The following is an 18655-nucleotide window of genomic DNA, read 5'->3' on the forward strand; positions in this document are numbered from 1 at the left end:
ATGTTTCCAATCCACCGGAACTTTTCCAGAATCCAGGGAATTTTGAAATGCCATAACCAATGCATCCACTATGCATTAAAAGAGGGGCACTCTGCTGCCCCTCTTTTAATACCCTAGGTTGCATGCTAATTAATCCCATTGGTTTATTCACTACCTTCTCCCTAGCTTGTTATTGCACCAAGTTGCTTTGCATTAACTGCAGTTTTGGGAATTTTTTTTTATTATCCGAAATGTGAAGGAAGAGGCAAAATATTGGTTCAGTTCCCCATTATTACCTTATCAGCACCATCCTCTAAAGAGCCAATATTTACTTTCGCTATTCTCTTCCCCTTTATATAATTAAAACACTGTTTTCTGCTAGTTTCCTTTTGTAGTTTATCTTGGTCCTTTAGATTTCATTTTTAGTAGCCTTTTGCTGAACCGTACAAAGTTCTCCCAATCCTCCAGCTTACCACTAGCTTCTACAGTATGGTATACCCTAGTTTTTGCCTTTGTCTATTTTGACTTTTTTTAGCCATGGAACGTTTTTCTCCCATTTACAATTTCTCTTCCTCTCAGGAATATACTGTAATTGAGTGGTATTTAATATCTCTCTGAACATCCGCCGTTGTTCCTCAATTGCCCTACCCTCAATTATTTGTGCCCAGTCTACTTCAGCTAACTCTTTCCTCGGGAATGTATAATTACCTCTGCCCAACGCTAAAATTCTTTCTCTCGTTCAATCTGAATTCTAAATTGTCGCATGCTGTGATCATTCCTTCCAAGAGGATCCTTAATGACAAGACTATTTATCAACCCTTCTTCGTTTCATAATACTAAATCTAAAATAGCCTGCTCCCTAACATATTGCTCGAAGAAACAATCCCTCATACACTCTATGAAATCTCCCTCGAGGTTACCCTTGCCAATTTGATTAATCCAGTCAATATGCATGTTAAAATCACCCATGATTACCATTCTGCCCTTCTCACAAGCCCTCATTATTTCTTGTTTTATATTATGCCCCATTTTGGAAGCATTGCTCAAGGGCCTGTAAATTACTTGTACCAAGAAGTTTTTTCCCTTTTTCATTTCAACCCAGATCGATTAAACATTTTGGACCTTTGTGCCAATATCTTTTCTGAACACAGCCTTAATGTTATCTTTAACCAATAAGGCAACTCCACCTCTTGTTCCACCCTGTCTATCCTTTCTGAATACTGAGTACCCTTGAACTTTCAACTCCCAGGCCTTCCGCAACCATGTTTCAGTAATCCCCACCAAATCGTACCCATTTGTCTCTCTTTATGCTATTAGCTCATTGACCTTATTCTGAATACTGCATGTACTTGGGCACAAGGTTTTTAAATATGTCCCACTGATTTGTCTTAATAAAATTAAGGCTGATTTGCCTTTCCCTTGCCAGATTTTCTTGCGCGTTTCAATTTTCACTGCACTGCTTGTGATGAACGTACACCCACATGGTTGCGAATAAGGGAGTGCCATGATTTTGACATGTGTTGATGAACAAGCAATTATATGCCTAAATCATAGTATGTGTCTTGTTGGGGAACCTGGACGTGATGATTCCCATTGTCTTCAATTTTACCAGGGCTCCTTTGCTTTGCTTGGTCAAGGTGCTGCTATGATGTCAAGGGGAGTCATTCTCATCTAACTTCTGGAAATCAGTTCTTTGCTATGTGTTTCGAGCAAGGCTGTAATGGAGTTTGGAGCCAAATGGTAATTGCAGAACCCAAACTGAACTTCTGTGAGCAGATTATTGAGTAAATGATAGATGGCAACTTCCATCACTGTTAAGAGAAACTGATGGAGTGGTAATTTATCCTAGAAGATTGGTTGCCTGGCAGAAGGGTTCTTTTTCAGGATAGTAGCCGGTAACTAGTGGTATTCCACATGGGTCAGTTTTGGGACCCCAGCTATTCACGATATACATTAGCAATCTGGAAGAAGGAACTTGAGGGCATTGGTGCTAGGTTTGCAGATGATACAAAGATATGTTGAGGAAACGGGGAGACGACAGAAGGACTTGGACAGGATAGGAGAGTGATCAAAGAAGTGGCAGATGGAATACAATGCGGAAAAGTGAGGCTGCGCACTTTGGTAGGAAGAATAGAGGCATAGACTATTTTCTAAATGGGAAAAGGCTTCGGAAATCTGAAGCACAACGGGACTTGGGAGTCCTCGTTCAGGATTCCCTAGCGATTAACATGCAGGTTCATTTGGCAGTTAGGAAGGCAAATGCAATGTTAGCATTCCAACCAGCAGGTGGGGACAGAGATTCACCATGTGACTCCACAAAGCCGGCAGTTGGTAATAAGTTGTACTAGAGGACAGTCGCAATAGAAGTAGTTCCAGGAGAATTCAATTATCCATTACCATTTGTATTATAGTTCTTTATCTTTCCACATGTTCATTTTGTTAAAAACTATCTTACTGGTCAAAGAACTAGATGTTCTGTGTGCATTATTACCACAGTCACAACACATAACATAACACGTTGTATCTGTTTTTGAAAGAGTTTTACAATTTGGGTCGATGTCCATAGCCTAGCAAATATTTCTCCTTCAATTACTGATCCAATTCTTTTTCCAAACTTATTCAGTTTGCTTCCATCATCTTTTCAGACAGTACAATTCAGATCAAATATCACCATGCAATCTCGTCATGTCACCTCTGATTCTTTGCCAACGACCTTAAATCTGTATCCTCTAATCTTTCTGCCACAAGAAACCATTTCTTCTTATTTACTCTAGAACATAGAACAGTACAGCACAGAACAGGCCCTTCAGCCCTCAATGTTGTGCCGAGCCATGATCACCCTACTCAAACCCACGTATCCACCCTATACCCGTAACCCAACAACCCCCCCCCCCCCCCCCCCCTTAACCTTACTTTTATTAGGACACTACAGGCAATTTAGCATGGCCAATCCACCTAACCCGCACATCTTTGGACTGTGGGAGGAAACCGGAGCACCCGGAGGAAACCCACGCACACAGGGGGAGGACGTGCAGACTCCACACAGACAGTGACCCAGCTGGGAATCGAACCTGGGACCCTGGAGCTGTGAAGCATTTATGCTAACCACCATGCTACCCTGCTGCCCTCTATCAAAGTCTTTCACGTGTTTTTTTTCTCACCTTTTTTTAATCAATTCGTTCTTAACCTTGTCCGTTCTAAGAACAACTCCAGTCTGTCCATGTAACCAAAGTGTTTCATCCCTGGTACCATTCCAATAAATTTCCTCTGCAATTTCTCCAAGGCCTTGACATCCTTCCCAAAGTGTGTTGCTCTGAAATGATCTCGATACTCCAGCTTCAGATCATGATACTCCAGCTTGACCCCAACCAGTGTTTGATAAAGTTTTAGAGTAACTCCCTTGCTTTGTATTCCTGCTTCCATTTATGAAGCTAAAGTGCTCTCATGTTTTTCAATCAGCCTTTTCTATTCCTGCCACCTTCAAAGGCTTGTGAATATACAACGCCAGATTTCTGTTCTTGCATCCATACTAAACCATAACATTTAGTTTAGATTGCTTCTCCTCATTCCATCCTAATGACTTCACATTTCTCTGCATGAAATTTCAGATTTACCCATTTCACCAGTCCATGTCCTTCTGAAGTCAGTTACAAAACTCTACTGTTTATGGCTTTTGAGTTTTGTCATTGATGAAGTTTGAATTATCCAAGTCTAGGCCATTGATGTATATCAAAATGAACAGTGGGCCCAACACTGACTCCTGGGGCACCACTGCACACACCCCTTTAGTCTAAAAAAAATAACTGTTACTGTCTGCTTTTAGTCCCTTAGCCAATTTTGTTTCCATGCAATCCTTTAACAAAATTAAAACCCAAATTCAATATTTTGTTAACCACTTTTTGAAAGCTTAGATACATACCAACTGCATTATCCTTGTTAACCCTGTCCATTACTTCAAAGAACACGATCAAATTGGTCAAAAGGATTTTTCTTTTAACACATCCATGTTGACATTTGGCTATTAGCCCATACTTTCCCAAATGCCAATTAAATTTGTCCTGTGATATTGGCTCTAAATGTTTCCCCACCATTAAATTAAGACTCATTGACCATGTTATTCCACTATTAAAATATTGAAAGATTATTTCCACTGGTTCATTCTACATGCAACAGCAAAGTGGCCTAGTGCACTAGACACTGCTGGCTTTTCTTTCCTTGAAATAAAGTCCACAACAGCATGGCTGCAATAGGGAATTAATATATGAAGATTGCTGGCTCAAAGCCTCATTCCTCCACTCAATAGAGCATTGCTTTGATTGTTTCCAACATATTGTGCAACTGTTTTATTTTAACCTTGCATCCTACAAGTTTTAAAAGAATATTTATTTCCTGTCTGACATTGTTATTTTGACGTTATGCATTTTAATTTCCCCCTGAACTACAACTGAGACTTTCTGAAAAACTTCACCGAAAATTACATTTCTGCTTTTTATACTTGTTAGACTAAATTATTTTTAGAAGTATTTGTTCTCAGGAAGTAGGGGGAGGAATTAAAAGGGTGTGAAAAACAGAATTTGATCAAATTGTCCAAGTTTATTTCCTCAAAACTCAGTACTGGTAGCTTTTTTGTTTTTCCCCTGCAGAATGACTATTCTTCTTCCTGTTGAGAAGCTGAAAGTGCTGTTGCAGAATATAAAGGAGTTCCACACTAAGTTTCTTGAGAAACATGCATGAACACAGTTAATTTTATTCACCAGAGAAAACCACATGGTGGATGTTCAATTAACCTCCTTCCCTCTCTTCTCCCCAAGTCCATTCTGCACGTCAAGTTAATGTTTACTGAAGTGAAATTGTAAAACTACTGGCCTGCAGATCACAATTGCTGCAGCTATTTGGCAGTTTGGTATTGTGAAAACCACTTATGTACAACTTGTACTGCATTTTTGATAGTACTCTGTTTACATTGAACTAATACTTGTCGGAAAGATTGGTTTTGTGCACTTCAAGAAGCCTTTTATAGGTTTAAAAAAAATCATTATTTCTAGCAACAAACTGTATGATATAAAATATTTTTCTAGGTTCAAACCTCTAATCTCAAATTGCCAGATATATGCTCTGGTTTCAAGCTACCATGTTTGAGGTTGTGCCTTCTTTTGCCTCCGTTTCCACTCGTTGTGGAAGACTAGCATTAAATGGACTAATGAACAGCTTTATAACACTTATGTCTGCAAACAATGTAAAGTTCCTGCTGTGTATGCAGATGAATTTTCAGCAGGATAAAAGCTAATAAGTCTATCTTTGTCAGTTAGTGACTTTATCAAACACTAACTTGTAACATTGCCAAGTTAATAGATTTTTACAATAATTCACAACATCTAATGGTGAGTTTTTTCCAATGAACAATAGATGGTTATGGTTTTATTTTGTGGAGTTGGGAGGACAAATATTACAACTGTCTTTGTAAATTGTATAATTTGAATTTGTTTTCTATTCAAGGGCTTCCAAGTAGATGCATTCAGAAGTAAAAAAATAATATTGGCTTAGGGGTAAAAGGGGCCAAGAAATAACTGTCATCTGCAAGACTGTCTTTAGGAGAATGGGATTTTCTTATGTCGATCTTTTTAGGAAAATGTTTTCAGCTTGTCTATATTAATGTTAATATTTGAGCAGGAAATAACTCTTACAATAAATTGCCTTTTTTGCTGTTACAATAAATTGCCTTTTTCGCTGTTTAAGTTTAATTGACTTTCAAAAGAGAGTAATTATGTAAGCTATGCCCCTTTCTAAGTGAGTTCTGCTCTGCAGGCATCCCTCCTCCATCTCAATTAACTTTGTGCAGTCATCCTTTCTAATTGTGTGCCACGATTACATACAGCTGCAACCCTGGAACTTGCAGTGGACGGGGCTCCTGTAACTTCATTGGACCTGGAGAAACTGTGAATACCCAAAAATTCTAATTTTGTCTCAAAATATCCCTATCGGTGTTACTTACTATGAACTGATGGATGAGTGCATAGAATTCCTACAGTGTTGAAGGAAGCCATTCTGCCCATCGCGTTGTGTCTGCACCCTGTCTAGGCCTACTCACTTGGCCACATGAAGGAGCAATTTAGCATGGCTAACTTCCACGATTTTGAACTGTGGGAGGAAACCGGAACAACCGGAGGAGGCTCGCGCAGGCACGGGGAGAAAGTGCAAACTCCACACAGTCACCCAAGACCAGAATTGACCCTGGATCGGTGAGGCAGCAGTGCTAACCACTGTGCCACCCAGCTGCTTTTCAAGATTCTTTTCAGTTAGCAAGGTGCAATAAACAATTTGGTGTGTGCAATGATTCCCACAAATTCACAAATACAATGAATAGTGCTGGACATCAAGCTCTTGATACGATCCTAAGCCTTGCGGAGCAATGTGACTGTAACCGGAATGAAACAATTCGGAATGAAAGGATAGGTGAATGTTTAATAGAATGCCCAAGGGAAAAAAATAACACAACACCTTTCTATAAATAGGTTTAGCTACCGGATCTAGCCTCTGGTTTCTCACATCCTCTCCAGCATCTTTGGAAAAACAACTTGTATTGAGATGGTGAAATTTACATAATAAAACATCCCAAGGGACTTCACAGAAACACTATAAATAAAATATGGCCAGAATTCTTGAATCAGATAACCAAAAGCTTAGCCAAAGAGATGGGTTTTAAGGAAGAAAACAAGGTAAGGATGCAAAGAGATGTGGAGAGGGAGTTCCACTGCTTAAGACCTATGCAACTGAACACAAGAAATAGAAGCAGGAATAGGCCATCGGACCCTTTAAGCCTTCTCCGCCATTCAATATGACCTATGCCAACCTCGACTCCTTACCTGTGCCATTTCTCCATAGCCCTCTATTCCTTGAGCTATCAAATATATATCCACTTCCACTTTAAATACTTCTAATGATCCAGCCTCCATTGCCCTCCGGGCAGAGAATTCCAGAGATTCACCATTCTCTGTGAGTTCTGCACCTCAGTTTTAAATGATTAACCCTTTATCTTGGAGCTATGTTCCCTTGATTGAGTCTCTCCTACTAGTGAAAACATCTTGCCATCTACCCTGTCAAGCCCCCTCAGGATCTTGTATGCGTGAATAAGGTCACCCCTCACTCTTCGAAACTCAAAGGAATACAGACCCAGACTAATTAGTCTCTCTTGAAAGGATATCCCTCTCATCCTAGGAATTAACTGGTAAATCTCCTTTGGACTGCCTCCAATACTTCTATATCCTTTTTGCAATCTTTCTCCATTTAGTTTTTGATTCCTCCTACCAAAGTGACTTCACATTTCACCACATTAAACTCCATTTGCCAGGTTTTCGTCCAGTCATCCAATCTATCTATATCCCATTGCAGAATCACAATATCCTCATCACAACATGCCCTTCCACCTATTTTTGTATCATTTTATGTGGCACATTGTCAACTGTCTTTTGGAAAATTAAATGCATTACATCTGAAAGTTCCCCTCTATCTACTCTCCCTGATACATCCTCAAAGAATTCTAGCAAATTTGTCAAACACTATTTACCTTTCATAAAACCATGTTTACTGGCTTTCCTAAATGATTAGCTATTTCCCTCGATTATAGATATTTCCTTTATGATTATTGACTCCATCTTGTGAATAATAGATGTTAAATTAACTGGCCTATAGCTCCCTATCTTCTGTCATTCTCCCCTTTTGAACAAGGGTGTCACATTGGCTGTTTTTCAATCTCCCCGTACCCTCCTGGAATTTAGCGATTTATGGAAAATTTCAACCAACAGATCCACTATTTCTGCAGCCATTTCCATTAACACCCAGTTCATTGGGTCCTGGTGACTTGTCCACCTGTAGCCCCTTGAGTCCTCTTTACTCTATCCCTTGTGATTGAGATTTTTGTAAGCTCTACCATGTTATTTGAAATCTGCCCATCGAGTATCTTGGGGATATTTGCAATGTCTTCCACAGTGAAGATTGATGCAAAGCCACTAATGGGAGGGTGATTAGAATCCTGGATGCCCAAGAGGCCAGCATTAGATGAGCACAGATCTTGGAGGATTTGGGGGCAGGAGGAGATTAGACACTGGGAAAGGTTGGGCCATGCAGAAATTTGTAAAACAATGATGAGACTGTTAAAATCGAGATGTAGCTTGACCAGTAGCCAATGTAGGTTAGCAAGAACAGGACTGGGAGAAGAAATTTGGACAAAATAATTAAATTGTAACGGCATTTTAATATATCAGACCTCATTTCCACCTCTTAAACTAAAGAATGAGAATGCTTTTTTTAAATAGGTGGCTGAACAAATGAATATAGAATTAGTCTGCCTTGTTTTAGCTTAGTAGAGATTAATTCAATTTGTTTGTCATAAGTCTAAACAAAGATCCAGCTAGTCATGATTTGTTTTCATGTTTAACCTGTTATAAATGTAAGATTCTATGGTTGTCTGAAAAGCTTAAAAGATAAATCCTGCACTTCTTGGGGGTGTACTTCTTGGGGGTGTACAAGAGACCGAAAAAAATCTGGTCTCCATGCCAGTTATTTAATATTTTATCATTAAAATCCAAAACGTGTGTTTGGGCAAATATTATGTAGCTGTAGCCATTAGAATAAGAGTCAATTTAGAATTATTATTTTTTTAAGAGCTTCCCATAATCAGTATTAACTATTTACTGTAGAAATTCTACTTGATCTTTTCAATTGTTCATTTTTCTATTTAATATATTTACCGAATAGTTTAAAACCTAAAATGAGATCTGATGTGATGCTGTACCACTTCAAGTCATATAGGATTCACTCTAGTAACTAAAGAAATCAATGAAAAGTTCATATTTCAATATTTTCATTGAACGGTTTTGTTTTACCTGAGTCTGCATATTTTTAATGTATTGGGTTCCGGATTCGGGGGATTCATGTCCAGAATTCCCAGCAAGCTGTTTTGACTTGATAACTAAAATTGTTGTATACGGCACCAGAAAAGGTAGTTAAAATTTTGATGAGCTCTCTAAGGAAAATGAGCAATCCATTATATCCATTATATATAATCTATTATATCCATATTAGATTAAAACAACAGAGGAATTCCAGAGAACGAGAGGATATATAATGTTGGATTGTATTATTCACTGAGCATAGCAACCTACCTGATGAAACAGTAGCTACCAGATACTGATGGTGTGGTGCAAAGTGCCAGGAAAGGTAACGGTTGAGCCTTTGATTCTCTTTCTCCTCCACCCCCCCCCCCCCCCCCCCCATCAGTTCACATTTAATGTGACATAAATTGCAATACATGTTGAAGTTCTTCACTAAACTTAGAATTACAGGTTAAATTTACAGTATTAATTTCAAATTAAACAATACTGCCTGAATGGTTTTACACCATTTCCAGTCCCTTAGTGCATTATAATGTTGCATACTGTGGTTGCAATAGGTGCCCTGAGTTTCAGTGTATCCCTTTGCAAATTATCCTGGAACTTGGAATGTGCCCATTTGCAATATTGTATCATAGACAACTGGAAGATCAGCAAATGCCAGGCAGAACGAAGAGCATGTTTCACTGAGTTGATGGTTCTCCAGTTGCAGTTGATATATTTTTTGTAAAGTGTACGCAGTTAAGCAAAGAAAGACACATTTGGAAAACATGATGTAGTACAAAAGTTGCATAAGAAGATATGTGGATAGTTACACTCTATTGTTTGGTTTGTAATTATAAGAGTGCCACACATTTCGCAGTCGAGTGTCCTGCATTTAGGGAGATTGCAGGCATCCACACACCCGAAGTACATTTGATTAGCCTTGTCCTTGAAGAATCACTTTATTCATAAAACCTGAAGTACATTACAAAACATTGACTTAGAAATTATAGCAAGTACAATAAAATTCAACTTTTCTCCATATATCATGTACCACTCTGAAGTCTCCCAATTCGATTGTAATACTCTATACGTTTCTTATCAGGCGTGCAGCATGAGGGTTTGATACAATTTCCAGCCCCTTGGTGTACTATGGCTGAAAGGCTTTAGGCAATGACTTTTGCCCATTTTGCCTCTGTGACAGGTGCTCTAAGCTTTAGTGCGTCACTGCATGGGGTTCTGGATCTTGGAATGTGCCATCCTGCAACATCCAGGCAAGAGCAACTTTTTGAAAGAATAACAAAGTACTTAAATAGGCAAGAGTTGTCAAATAGATATGGGTCTTTGAAAAATGAGGACATTTAATCAGCTAAAATTCAGGGAACAATTAGAAATGAAGGAAAAGATAAAGAAATGGAAATTAAGAAAATTGAATTGGAGACAAAGGGTGAAAAAAGGGACTGAAGAAATTTTGAATTGCAGGAAAAGCAAAAAGAAAGGGAAAAGGAGCAAAGGAGAGCATTTGAACTTAAAGTGATGGGAGTTAAAGCCGAGACATCTGGAGCTGGTTGAGGGAGAACTTAGTTCTAGACATGAACCTGGTGGGGAGATATTTAGATTTGTACAGGCACTTCCAAAAAACTTTTGTTTTTGCCCCCCCCCCCCCCCACTGGTGCCATCTATTTTCAAAGAAGTCGATAAACGACTGCCATCTCTCAAGGCAAACATTATCTTCTCCAGCCTGAGGAACTCTGCGAGGTCGCTCACCCAAACTGCCGGTTTTGGTGGTCCTGATTCCCACCATTCCAAATCCGGGCTACCAGGGAGGCAAAGGCCAGGACATCGACCCCTGGATTCCCGCGTCTTCTGACACTCCAAAGATCGGCACCTCTGGACTTGGGACCTTCACCCTCAAGACCTCCGACATAATGTCGGAGAATCCCTGCCAGAATCCCCTAAGTTTCAGACAGGGCCAAAACATGTGGACATGATTCGCGGGCCCACTTGTGGACCACCCACACCTACCCTCCATCCCTTAAAAAACCTGCTCATCCTGGTCACAGTCATATGTGCCCTGTGGACCACCTTAAACTGAATACGGCTAAACCTAGCATACAGAGGATGTGTTCACACTCCTAAAAACCTCCTTCTACACCCCAGCCTCCACCTCCCTTTCCAATTCTTCCTCCCACTTACACTTCACTACCCCTATCGGGGCTCCCTCCCAATCCATCAATTTATAAATTTCTGACACTTTACCCTCCCCCACCTCTGTTTTTGACACTACCTTGTCCTTCAGCCCCCGGGGTGGTAGGTGGGGAAAGGACGGTACCTGCTTCCTGACAAAATCCCTCACCTGCAAATACTGGAACCCATTCCCGGCGGGCAACTCAAATTCCTTCATAAAGCGCGAGAGGCTGCCCCCAGTTAATAGATCCCCAAACTGCTCAATCCCCACCCCGTTGCCACCCCGAAAACCCCCCTTCCAGCCCCCCCGGAGTAAACCTGTGTTTCCCGCAGATCGGTGCTCAAACCAAGGCCCCCTCAGCTTCGGTTGCTGCCGTCACCGCTACCAGGCTGGAGTACCTGGTGGGCGAGAAAGGTAGAGGAGCCGTCAACAGTGCCCCCAAACTAGAGTCCTGACAAGAGGTTGCCTCCATCCGCTCCCATACCGACCCCTCCCCCACTACCCACTTCCTAACCATGGCTATATTCGCCGCCCAATAATAATTCATCAAGATTGGAAGAGCTAACTCGTCCCCCATCAATCCCACTCCAGCAGCACTTTCTTAACCCGCGGGATTATCTGCCCAAACAAACTACGATATCAGTGCATTGACCCTCCTAGGCGCTTCCAAAATTTGATGGAAAGGATATAGTGGCATTTTTTAACTAACTTGAGGAAAATAGCAAGATAAATGAAACGGTTACAAAATATTTGGTCGCTGCTTTTAGCATAAACTTGTAGGTAGGGCTAGTGAAATCTATGCACCTTTGTCAGAGAAAAGGTCTGGGTGGTATGAAACAGTGAAGAAAGCTATATTCAGCAGACGGAAGTTTGAAATATAAGAAAACAGACTTCTATTCAATTTGAAAGGGTTAAACAAAGTAATTTTGATAGGTGAGAGCATTAAAAATAGAAGGAATTGGAGGCTCTTAAGTAATTCTGATGAAATAATTCAAAGATTCATTACCTATAGTGGTAAGAATGTTGTGAGAGTGCCTGCCTCCACAGGCAGAACACTCCATATTTCCACCACCCTCTGGGTGAAAAAATATTTCCTCAGGTTCCCTCTCACTCATGTGGAGGAACAAAAGCTTTAAAAATATATATTTTTTGAAAGGTTTTCATTATAAACAAAATAATATAAAATAGTTAATGTTACAATGCAATAAGAACATGATAAACAATCAAGAATTCCACCCCCCTCCCCCGACAACATTAAACTGAACATCTTAACTGACGGTGACTACTGTTTTTTTTTAAAAAGGGAAATGATTGGCTGCCATCTTAAATAGAACCCTTCTAGCATCGCCCGAATGGTGTATTTGATTTTCTCCAAATGGAAGATAAACATAAGATCACCCAACCAAGCCGAGGCACTGGGCTCCATCCAAGCAGAACTTGTCTCTGGGCTATTAATGAGGTAAAGGCGAGGACCTCCGCCTTCACTCCTGTCCTCAGCACCGGTGAGTCTGATACCCCGAAAATGGCCACCAGCAGACATGGCTCCAGACGACATTAAGTATCTCTGACATGGTGCTAAAGATGGAAACCCAGAAGCTCATTAACTTGGCAGAACATGTAAGTGTGGTTAGCCAGCCCCCGAGAACAACACTATCACCTGTCCCCCACCCCAGAGAAAAAAACATTCATCCCCCACCTTGGTGCACCATCTTGAACTGGATTAGACAAAGCAGAGCATAAGAAGATGTTGTGGTGACCTTGCGAAGAGCCTCGCTCCACACCTCATCCAGAATAGGTCCCAATTCACCCTGCCATTTTACCTTTACCTCAGCTAATGGAGCCGATCCAATGGAGCCGCCTCCATGATAGGATGCGGCTCTAAATAAAATGCTCCCCCCACCAGATCCACCCGAAGACAAAATCCTCTTCAACAGGGAGGAGGGTGGTGCCAGGGGGAAAGCCTTATGCAAAAAAAAAAAAAAAAATCGCAAATCCAAAAATATCTAAACAGATTGGAACCAGGAAAATGACAGCTCTTTCAAGCTGGCAAATCTTCCCTCAATGCAGAGTGCTGAGCTTGTGGCATTTGAGTGCTACAGTGAGAGTTTGGTGACTGAGGGAGTATAAGGGTTCATTTTTATTTAAAGTCTAGTATTTCTTTTATTTAGTTAATTAACTTAATAAAGTTAAGTTTAACTGTTTGGTCTATAAGAAGATGAATTTTGAATCAGCTTTAAACAAGGTTCTACTTGGACTTACTTGCAGCTGGAGCTGGTTAATTAGTTAATTGCATTAGGCCAGTTTTCAGAAGCTAGAGTCACAGTATAAATAGGAGCTAGTTACAGTGCAGACTTTGTTTGCACTGAGTGCTGAGCTTGTGGCATTTGAATGCTACAGTGAGAGTTTGGTGACTGAGGGAGTTAGGTGAGGAGGGAGTAAGGTGCTCCTTACATTTCATTTCCTATATTTATCAAAGAGCGTAAAGGGAGCCAGGAGTTTAGAGTACAGCTGACTGGGAGCAGAGTCGGAGGGCGGAGGTCCAGTTGGTCCACGGGGCAGCTAATTCTGTAAAGTAAGAGGGGATGGAGGCTAGGGCAGTTGCATGCTCCTCCTGTAGGATGTGGGCGGTGAGGGATACCACTGGTGTCCCCACTGACTATACCTGCGGGAAGTGCACCCAACTCCAGCTCCTCCGAGACCGTGTTAAGGTACTGGAGCTGGAGCTGGATGAACTTCGGATCATCCGGGAGGCAGAGGGGGTTATAGAGAAGAGTTACAGGGAGGTAGCCACACCAAAGGTACTGGACAAGAGTAGCTGGGTTACAGTCAGGGGAAAGAAAACTAACAGGCAGACAGTGCAGGGATCCCTCGTGGCCGTTCCCCTTCAAAACAAGTATACCGTTTTGGATGCTGTTGGGGGGGATGACCTACCGGGGGAAGGCCCCAGCGGCCAGGTCTCTGGCACTGAGTCTGGCTCTGGGGCTCAGAAGGGAAGGGGGTAGCATAGAAAAGCAATAGGAATAGGAGATTCAATGGTTAGGGGAATAGATAGATTCTGTGGTCGCGAGCGAGACTCCCGAAAGGTATGTTGCCTCCCGGGTGCCAGGGCCAGGGATGTCTCGGATCGTGTCTTCAGGATCCTGAAGGGGGAGGGTGAGCAGCCAGAAGTCGTGGTGCACATTGGTACCAACGATGCAGGTAGGAAAAAGGGTGTGGAGGTAATAAACAAGTTTAGGGAGTTAGGCTGGAAGTTAAAGGCCAGGACAGACAGAGTTGTCATCTCTGGTTTGTTGCCGGTGCCACGTGATAGCGAGGCTAGGAATAGGGAGAGAGTGCAGTTGAACACGTGGCTGCAGGAATGGTGTAGGAGGGAGGGCTTCAGGTATTTGGATAATTGGAGCGCATTCTGGGGAAGGTGGGACCTGTACAAGCAGGACGGGTTGCATCTGAACCAGAGGGGCACCAATATCCTGGGGGGGGGGGGGGGGGGGGGGGGGGGGGGGGGGGGGGGGGGGAGGTTTTCTAGTACTCTTCGGGAGGGTTTAAACTAATTTGGCAGGGGAATGGGAACCGGATCTGTAGTCCAGCAACTAAGGTAGACGATAGTCAGGACGCCAAAGCACGTAGTGATGCAGTGGGGAAGGGAACAATGACAAAGGAGAGTACTTGCAGGCAAGGAGATTGGTTGAAGTGTGTATACTTTAATGCAAGAAGCATCAGGAATAAGGTGGGTGAACTTAAGGCATGGATCGGTACTTGGGACTACGATGTGGTGGCCATCACGGAAACTTGGATAGAAGAGGGGCAGAAATGGTTGTTGGAGGTCCCTGGTTATAGATGTTTCAACAAGATTAGGGAGGATGGTAAAAGGGGTGGGGGGTGGCATTGTTCATTAGAGATAGTATAACAGTTGCAGAAAGGCAGTTCGAGGGGGATCTGCCTACTGAGGTAATATGGGTTGAAGTTAGAAATAGGAAAGGAGCAGTCACCTTGTTGGGAGTTTTCTATAGGCCCCCCAATAGCAGCAGAGATGTGGAGGAACAGATTGGGAAACAGATTTTGGAACGGTGCAGAAGTCACAGGGTAGTAGTCATGGGTGACTTCAACTTCCCAAACATTAAGTGGAAACTCTTTAGATCAAATAGTTTGGATGGGGTATGTTTGTGCAGTGTGTCCAGGAAGCTTTTCTAACACAGTATGTAGATTGTCCGACCAGAGGGGAGGCCATATTGGATTTAGTACTTGGTAATGAACCAGGGCAGGTGATAGATTTATTAGTGGGGGAGCATTTTGGAGGTAGTGACCACAATTCTGTGACTTTCACTTTAGTTATGGAGAGGGATAGGTGCGTGCAACAGGGCAAGGTTTACAATTGAGGGAAGAGTAAATACGATGCTGTCAGACAGGAATTGAAGTGCAGAAGTTGGGAACATAGGCTGTCAGGGAAGGACACAAGTGAAATGTTGAACTTGTTCAAGGAACAGGTACTGCGTGTCTTTGATATGTATGTCCCTGTCAGGCAGGGAAGAGATGGTCGAGTGAGGGAACCATGGTTGACAAGAGAGGTTGAATGTCTTGTTAAGAGGAAGAAGGAGACTTATGTAAGGCTGAAGAAACAAGGTTCAGACAGGGCGCTGGAGGGATACAAGATAGCCAGGAGGGAACTGAAGAAAGGGATTAGGAGAGCTAAGAGAGGGCATGAAAAATCTTTGGCGGGTAGGATCAAGGAAAACCCCAAGGCCTTATACACATATGTGAGAAATATGAGAATGACTAGAGCGAGGGTAGGTCCGATTAAGGACAGTAGCGGGAGATTGTGTATTGAGTCTGAAGAGATAGGAGAGGTCTTGAACAAGTATTTTTCTTCAGTATTTACAAACGAGAGGGGCCATATTGTTGGAGAGGACAGCGTGAAGCAGACCGATAAGCTTGAGGAGATACTTGTCAGGAAGGAAGATGTGTTGCGCGTTTTGAAAAACTTGAGGATAGACAAATCCCCCGGGCCTGACGGGATATATCCAAGGATTCTATGGGAAGCAAGAAATGAAATTGCAGAGCCGTTGGCAATGATCTTTTCGTCCTCGCTGTCAACAGGGGTGGTACCAGAGGATTGGAGAGTGGCGAATGTCGTGCCCCTGTTCAAAAAAGGGAATAGAGATAACCCTGGGAATTACAGGCCAGTTAGTCTTACTTCGGTGGTAGGCAAAGTAATGGAAAGGGTACTGAGGGATAGGACTTCTGAGCATCTGGAAAGGCATTGCTTGATTAGGGATAGTCAGCACGGATTTGTGAGGGGTAGGTCTTGCCTTACAAGTCTTATTGACTTCTTTGAGGAGGTGACCAAGCATGTGGATGAAGGTAAAGCAGTGGATGTAGTGTACATGGATTTTAGTAAGGCATTTGATAAGATTCCCCATGGTAGGCTTATGCAGAAAGTAAGGAGGCATGGGATAGTGGGAAATTTGGCCAGTTGGATAACAAACTGGCTAACCGATAGAAGACAGAGAGTGGTGGTGGATGGCAAATATTCAGCCTGGAGCCCAGTTATCAGTGGCGTACCGCAGGGGTCAGTTCTGGGTCCTCTGCTGTTTGTGATTTTCATTAACGACCTGGATGAGGGAGTTGAAGGGTGGGTCAGTAAATTTGCAGATGATGGGGCAGCGCGGTAGCATGGTGGTTAGCATAAATGCTTCACAGCTCCAGGGTCCCAGGTTCGATTCCCGGCTGGGTCACTGACTGTGCGGAGTCTGCACGTCCTCCCCGTGTGTGCGTGGTTTTCCTCCGGGTGCTCCGGTTTCCTCCCACAGTCCAAAGATGTGCGGGTTAGGTGGATTGGCCATGCTAAATTGCCCGTAGTGTCCTAAAAAGTAAGGTTAAGGGCGGGTTGTTGGGTTACGGGTATAGGGTGGATATGTGGGTTTGAGTAGGGTGATCATGGCTCGGCACAACATAGAGGGCCGAAGGGCCTGTTCTGTGCTGTACTGTTCTATGTTCTATGTTCTATACAAAGATTGGTGGAGTTGTGGATAGTGAGGAGGGCTGTTGTCGGCTTCAAAGAGACATAGATAGAATGCAGAGCTGGGCTGAGAAGTGGCAGATGGAGTTTAACCCTGACAAGTGTGATGTTGTCCATTTTGGAAGGACAAATATGAATGCGGAATACAGGGTTAATGGTAGGGTTCTTGGCAATGTGGAGGAGCAGAGAGATCTTGGGGTCTATGTTCATAGATCTTTGAAAGTTGCCACTCAAGTGGATAGAGCTGTGAAGAAGGCCTATGGTGTGCTAGCGTTCATTAGCAGAGGGATTGAATTTAAGAGCCGTGAGGTGATGATGCAGCTGTACAAAACCTTGGTCAGGCCACATTTAGAGTACTGTGTGCAGTTCTGGTCACCTCATTTTAGGAAGGATGTGGAAGCTTTGGAAAAGGTGCAAAGGAGATTTACCAGGATGTTGCCTGGAATGGAGAGTAGGTCATACGAGGAAAGGTTGAGGGTGCTAGGCCTTTTCTCATTAGAACGGAGAAAGATGAGGGGCGACTTGATAGAGGTTTATAAGATGATTAGGGGAATAGATAGAGTAGACAGTCAGAGACTTTTTCCCCGGGTGGAACACACCATTACAAGGGGACATAAATTTAAGATAAATGGTGGAAGATATAGAGGGGATGTCAGAGGTAGGTTCTTTACCCAGAGAGTAGTCTGGGCATGGAATGCACTGCCTGTGGAGGTAGTTGAGTCGGAAAAGTTAGGGACCTTCAAGCGGCTATTGGATAGGTACATGGATTAGGGTAGAATAATGGAGTGTAGGTTAACTTCTTAAGAGCAGCACGGTAGCATTGTGGATAGCACAATTGCTTCACAGCTCCAGGGTCCCAAGTTTGATTTCGACTTGGGTCGCTGTCTGTGTGGAGTCTGCACATCCTCCCCGTGACTGCGTGGGTTTCCTCCGGGTACTCTAGTTTCCTCCCACAGTCCAAAGATGTGCAGGTTGGGTGGATTGGCCATGAAAAATTGTCCAAAATTCTATTATTAACCTAGGACAAAAGTTCGGCGCAACATCGTGGGCCGAAGGGCCTGTTCTGTGCTGTATTTCTCTATCTATCTTATCCTAAGTCCCCAAACCTCGCGAACACCTTCCCCTCCCATGACCTAGACGCGAGTCTAAACCCACTGGCAAAAAGAGGTGATTATTGCAGACCGGGGCCAGCAAAGACAGGGAACTAAGTTTAAAATGCAGTCTGAACTACTTCAGAGTGCACACCATTACAGGATTAGAGGAAAATCTTGCCAGAGAGAATGGCAACTCAACCATCACTAATACCCCGAATGCATTTATGAAGGGAGACTCAATTGTGGGCCACCCGGATACCCAGATAATGAAAGCTACAACTGTCAAAGTAACATCCCCAGATGTGCTTCACTACCTGGGGAGTTAACCAGGAAATATTCACTTATCCAAAATCAACTTATACCTAAACGAGGAGTCAAAACTCCTAAGTAGCTTAATTATCTCATCCATAGTGGATACTGGGTTTGTAATATAAAGAAGCAGATCATCTGCGTTAAAGGACATCCTTTGCTCCACCCTTCCCCAACTGATCTCCCTCTGCTTGTTGAA

At 42.7% G+C, this 18655-nt stretch overlaps 1 protein-coding gene across 4 annotated transcripts in view; it reads left to right on the forward strand.

Annotated features, from left to right (window-relative positions):
• gpt2 (glutamic pyruvate transaminase (alanine aminotransferase) 2) overlaps positions 1–18655 on the forward strand; it is a 93003-nt gene that overhangs the window by 55502 nt on the left and 18846 nt on the right. Inside the window, exon 11 of one of the 4 annotated variants that reach the window (XM_038806644.1) lies at positions 4623–5720. The exons of the other annotated variants lie outside the window; for them this stretch is intronic. Coding sequence (XP_038662572.1) covers positions 4623–4713 — 91 coding nt within the window. The 3' untranslated portion in view covers positions 4714–5720. Of the gene's footprint in view, positions 1–4622; positions 5721–18655 lie in introns of those variants that run through there. 4 annotated transcript variants of the gene reach the window in all.

The sequence above is a fragment of the Scyliorhinus canicula genome, chromosome 9 (genome assembly GCF_902713615.1).
Source record: "Scyliorhinus canicula chromosome 9, sScyCan1.1, whole genome shotgun sequence".
NCBI lineage: Eukaryota > Metazoa > Chordata > Chondrichthyes > Carcharhiniformes > Scyliorhinidae > Scyliorhinus > Scyliorhinus canicula.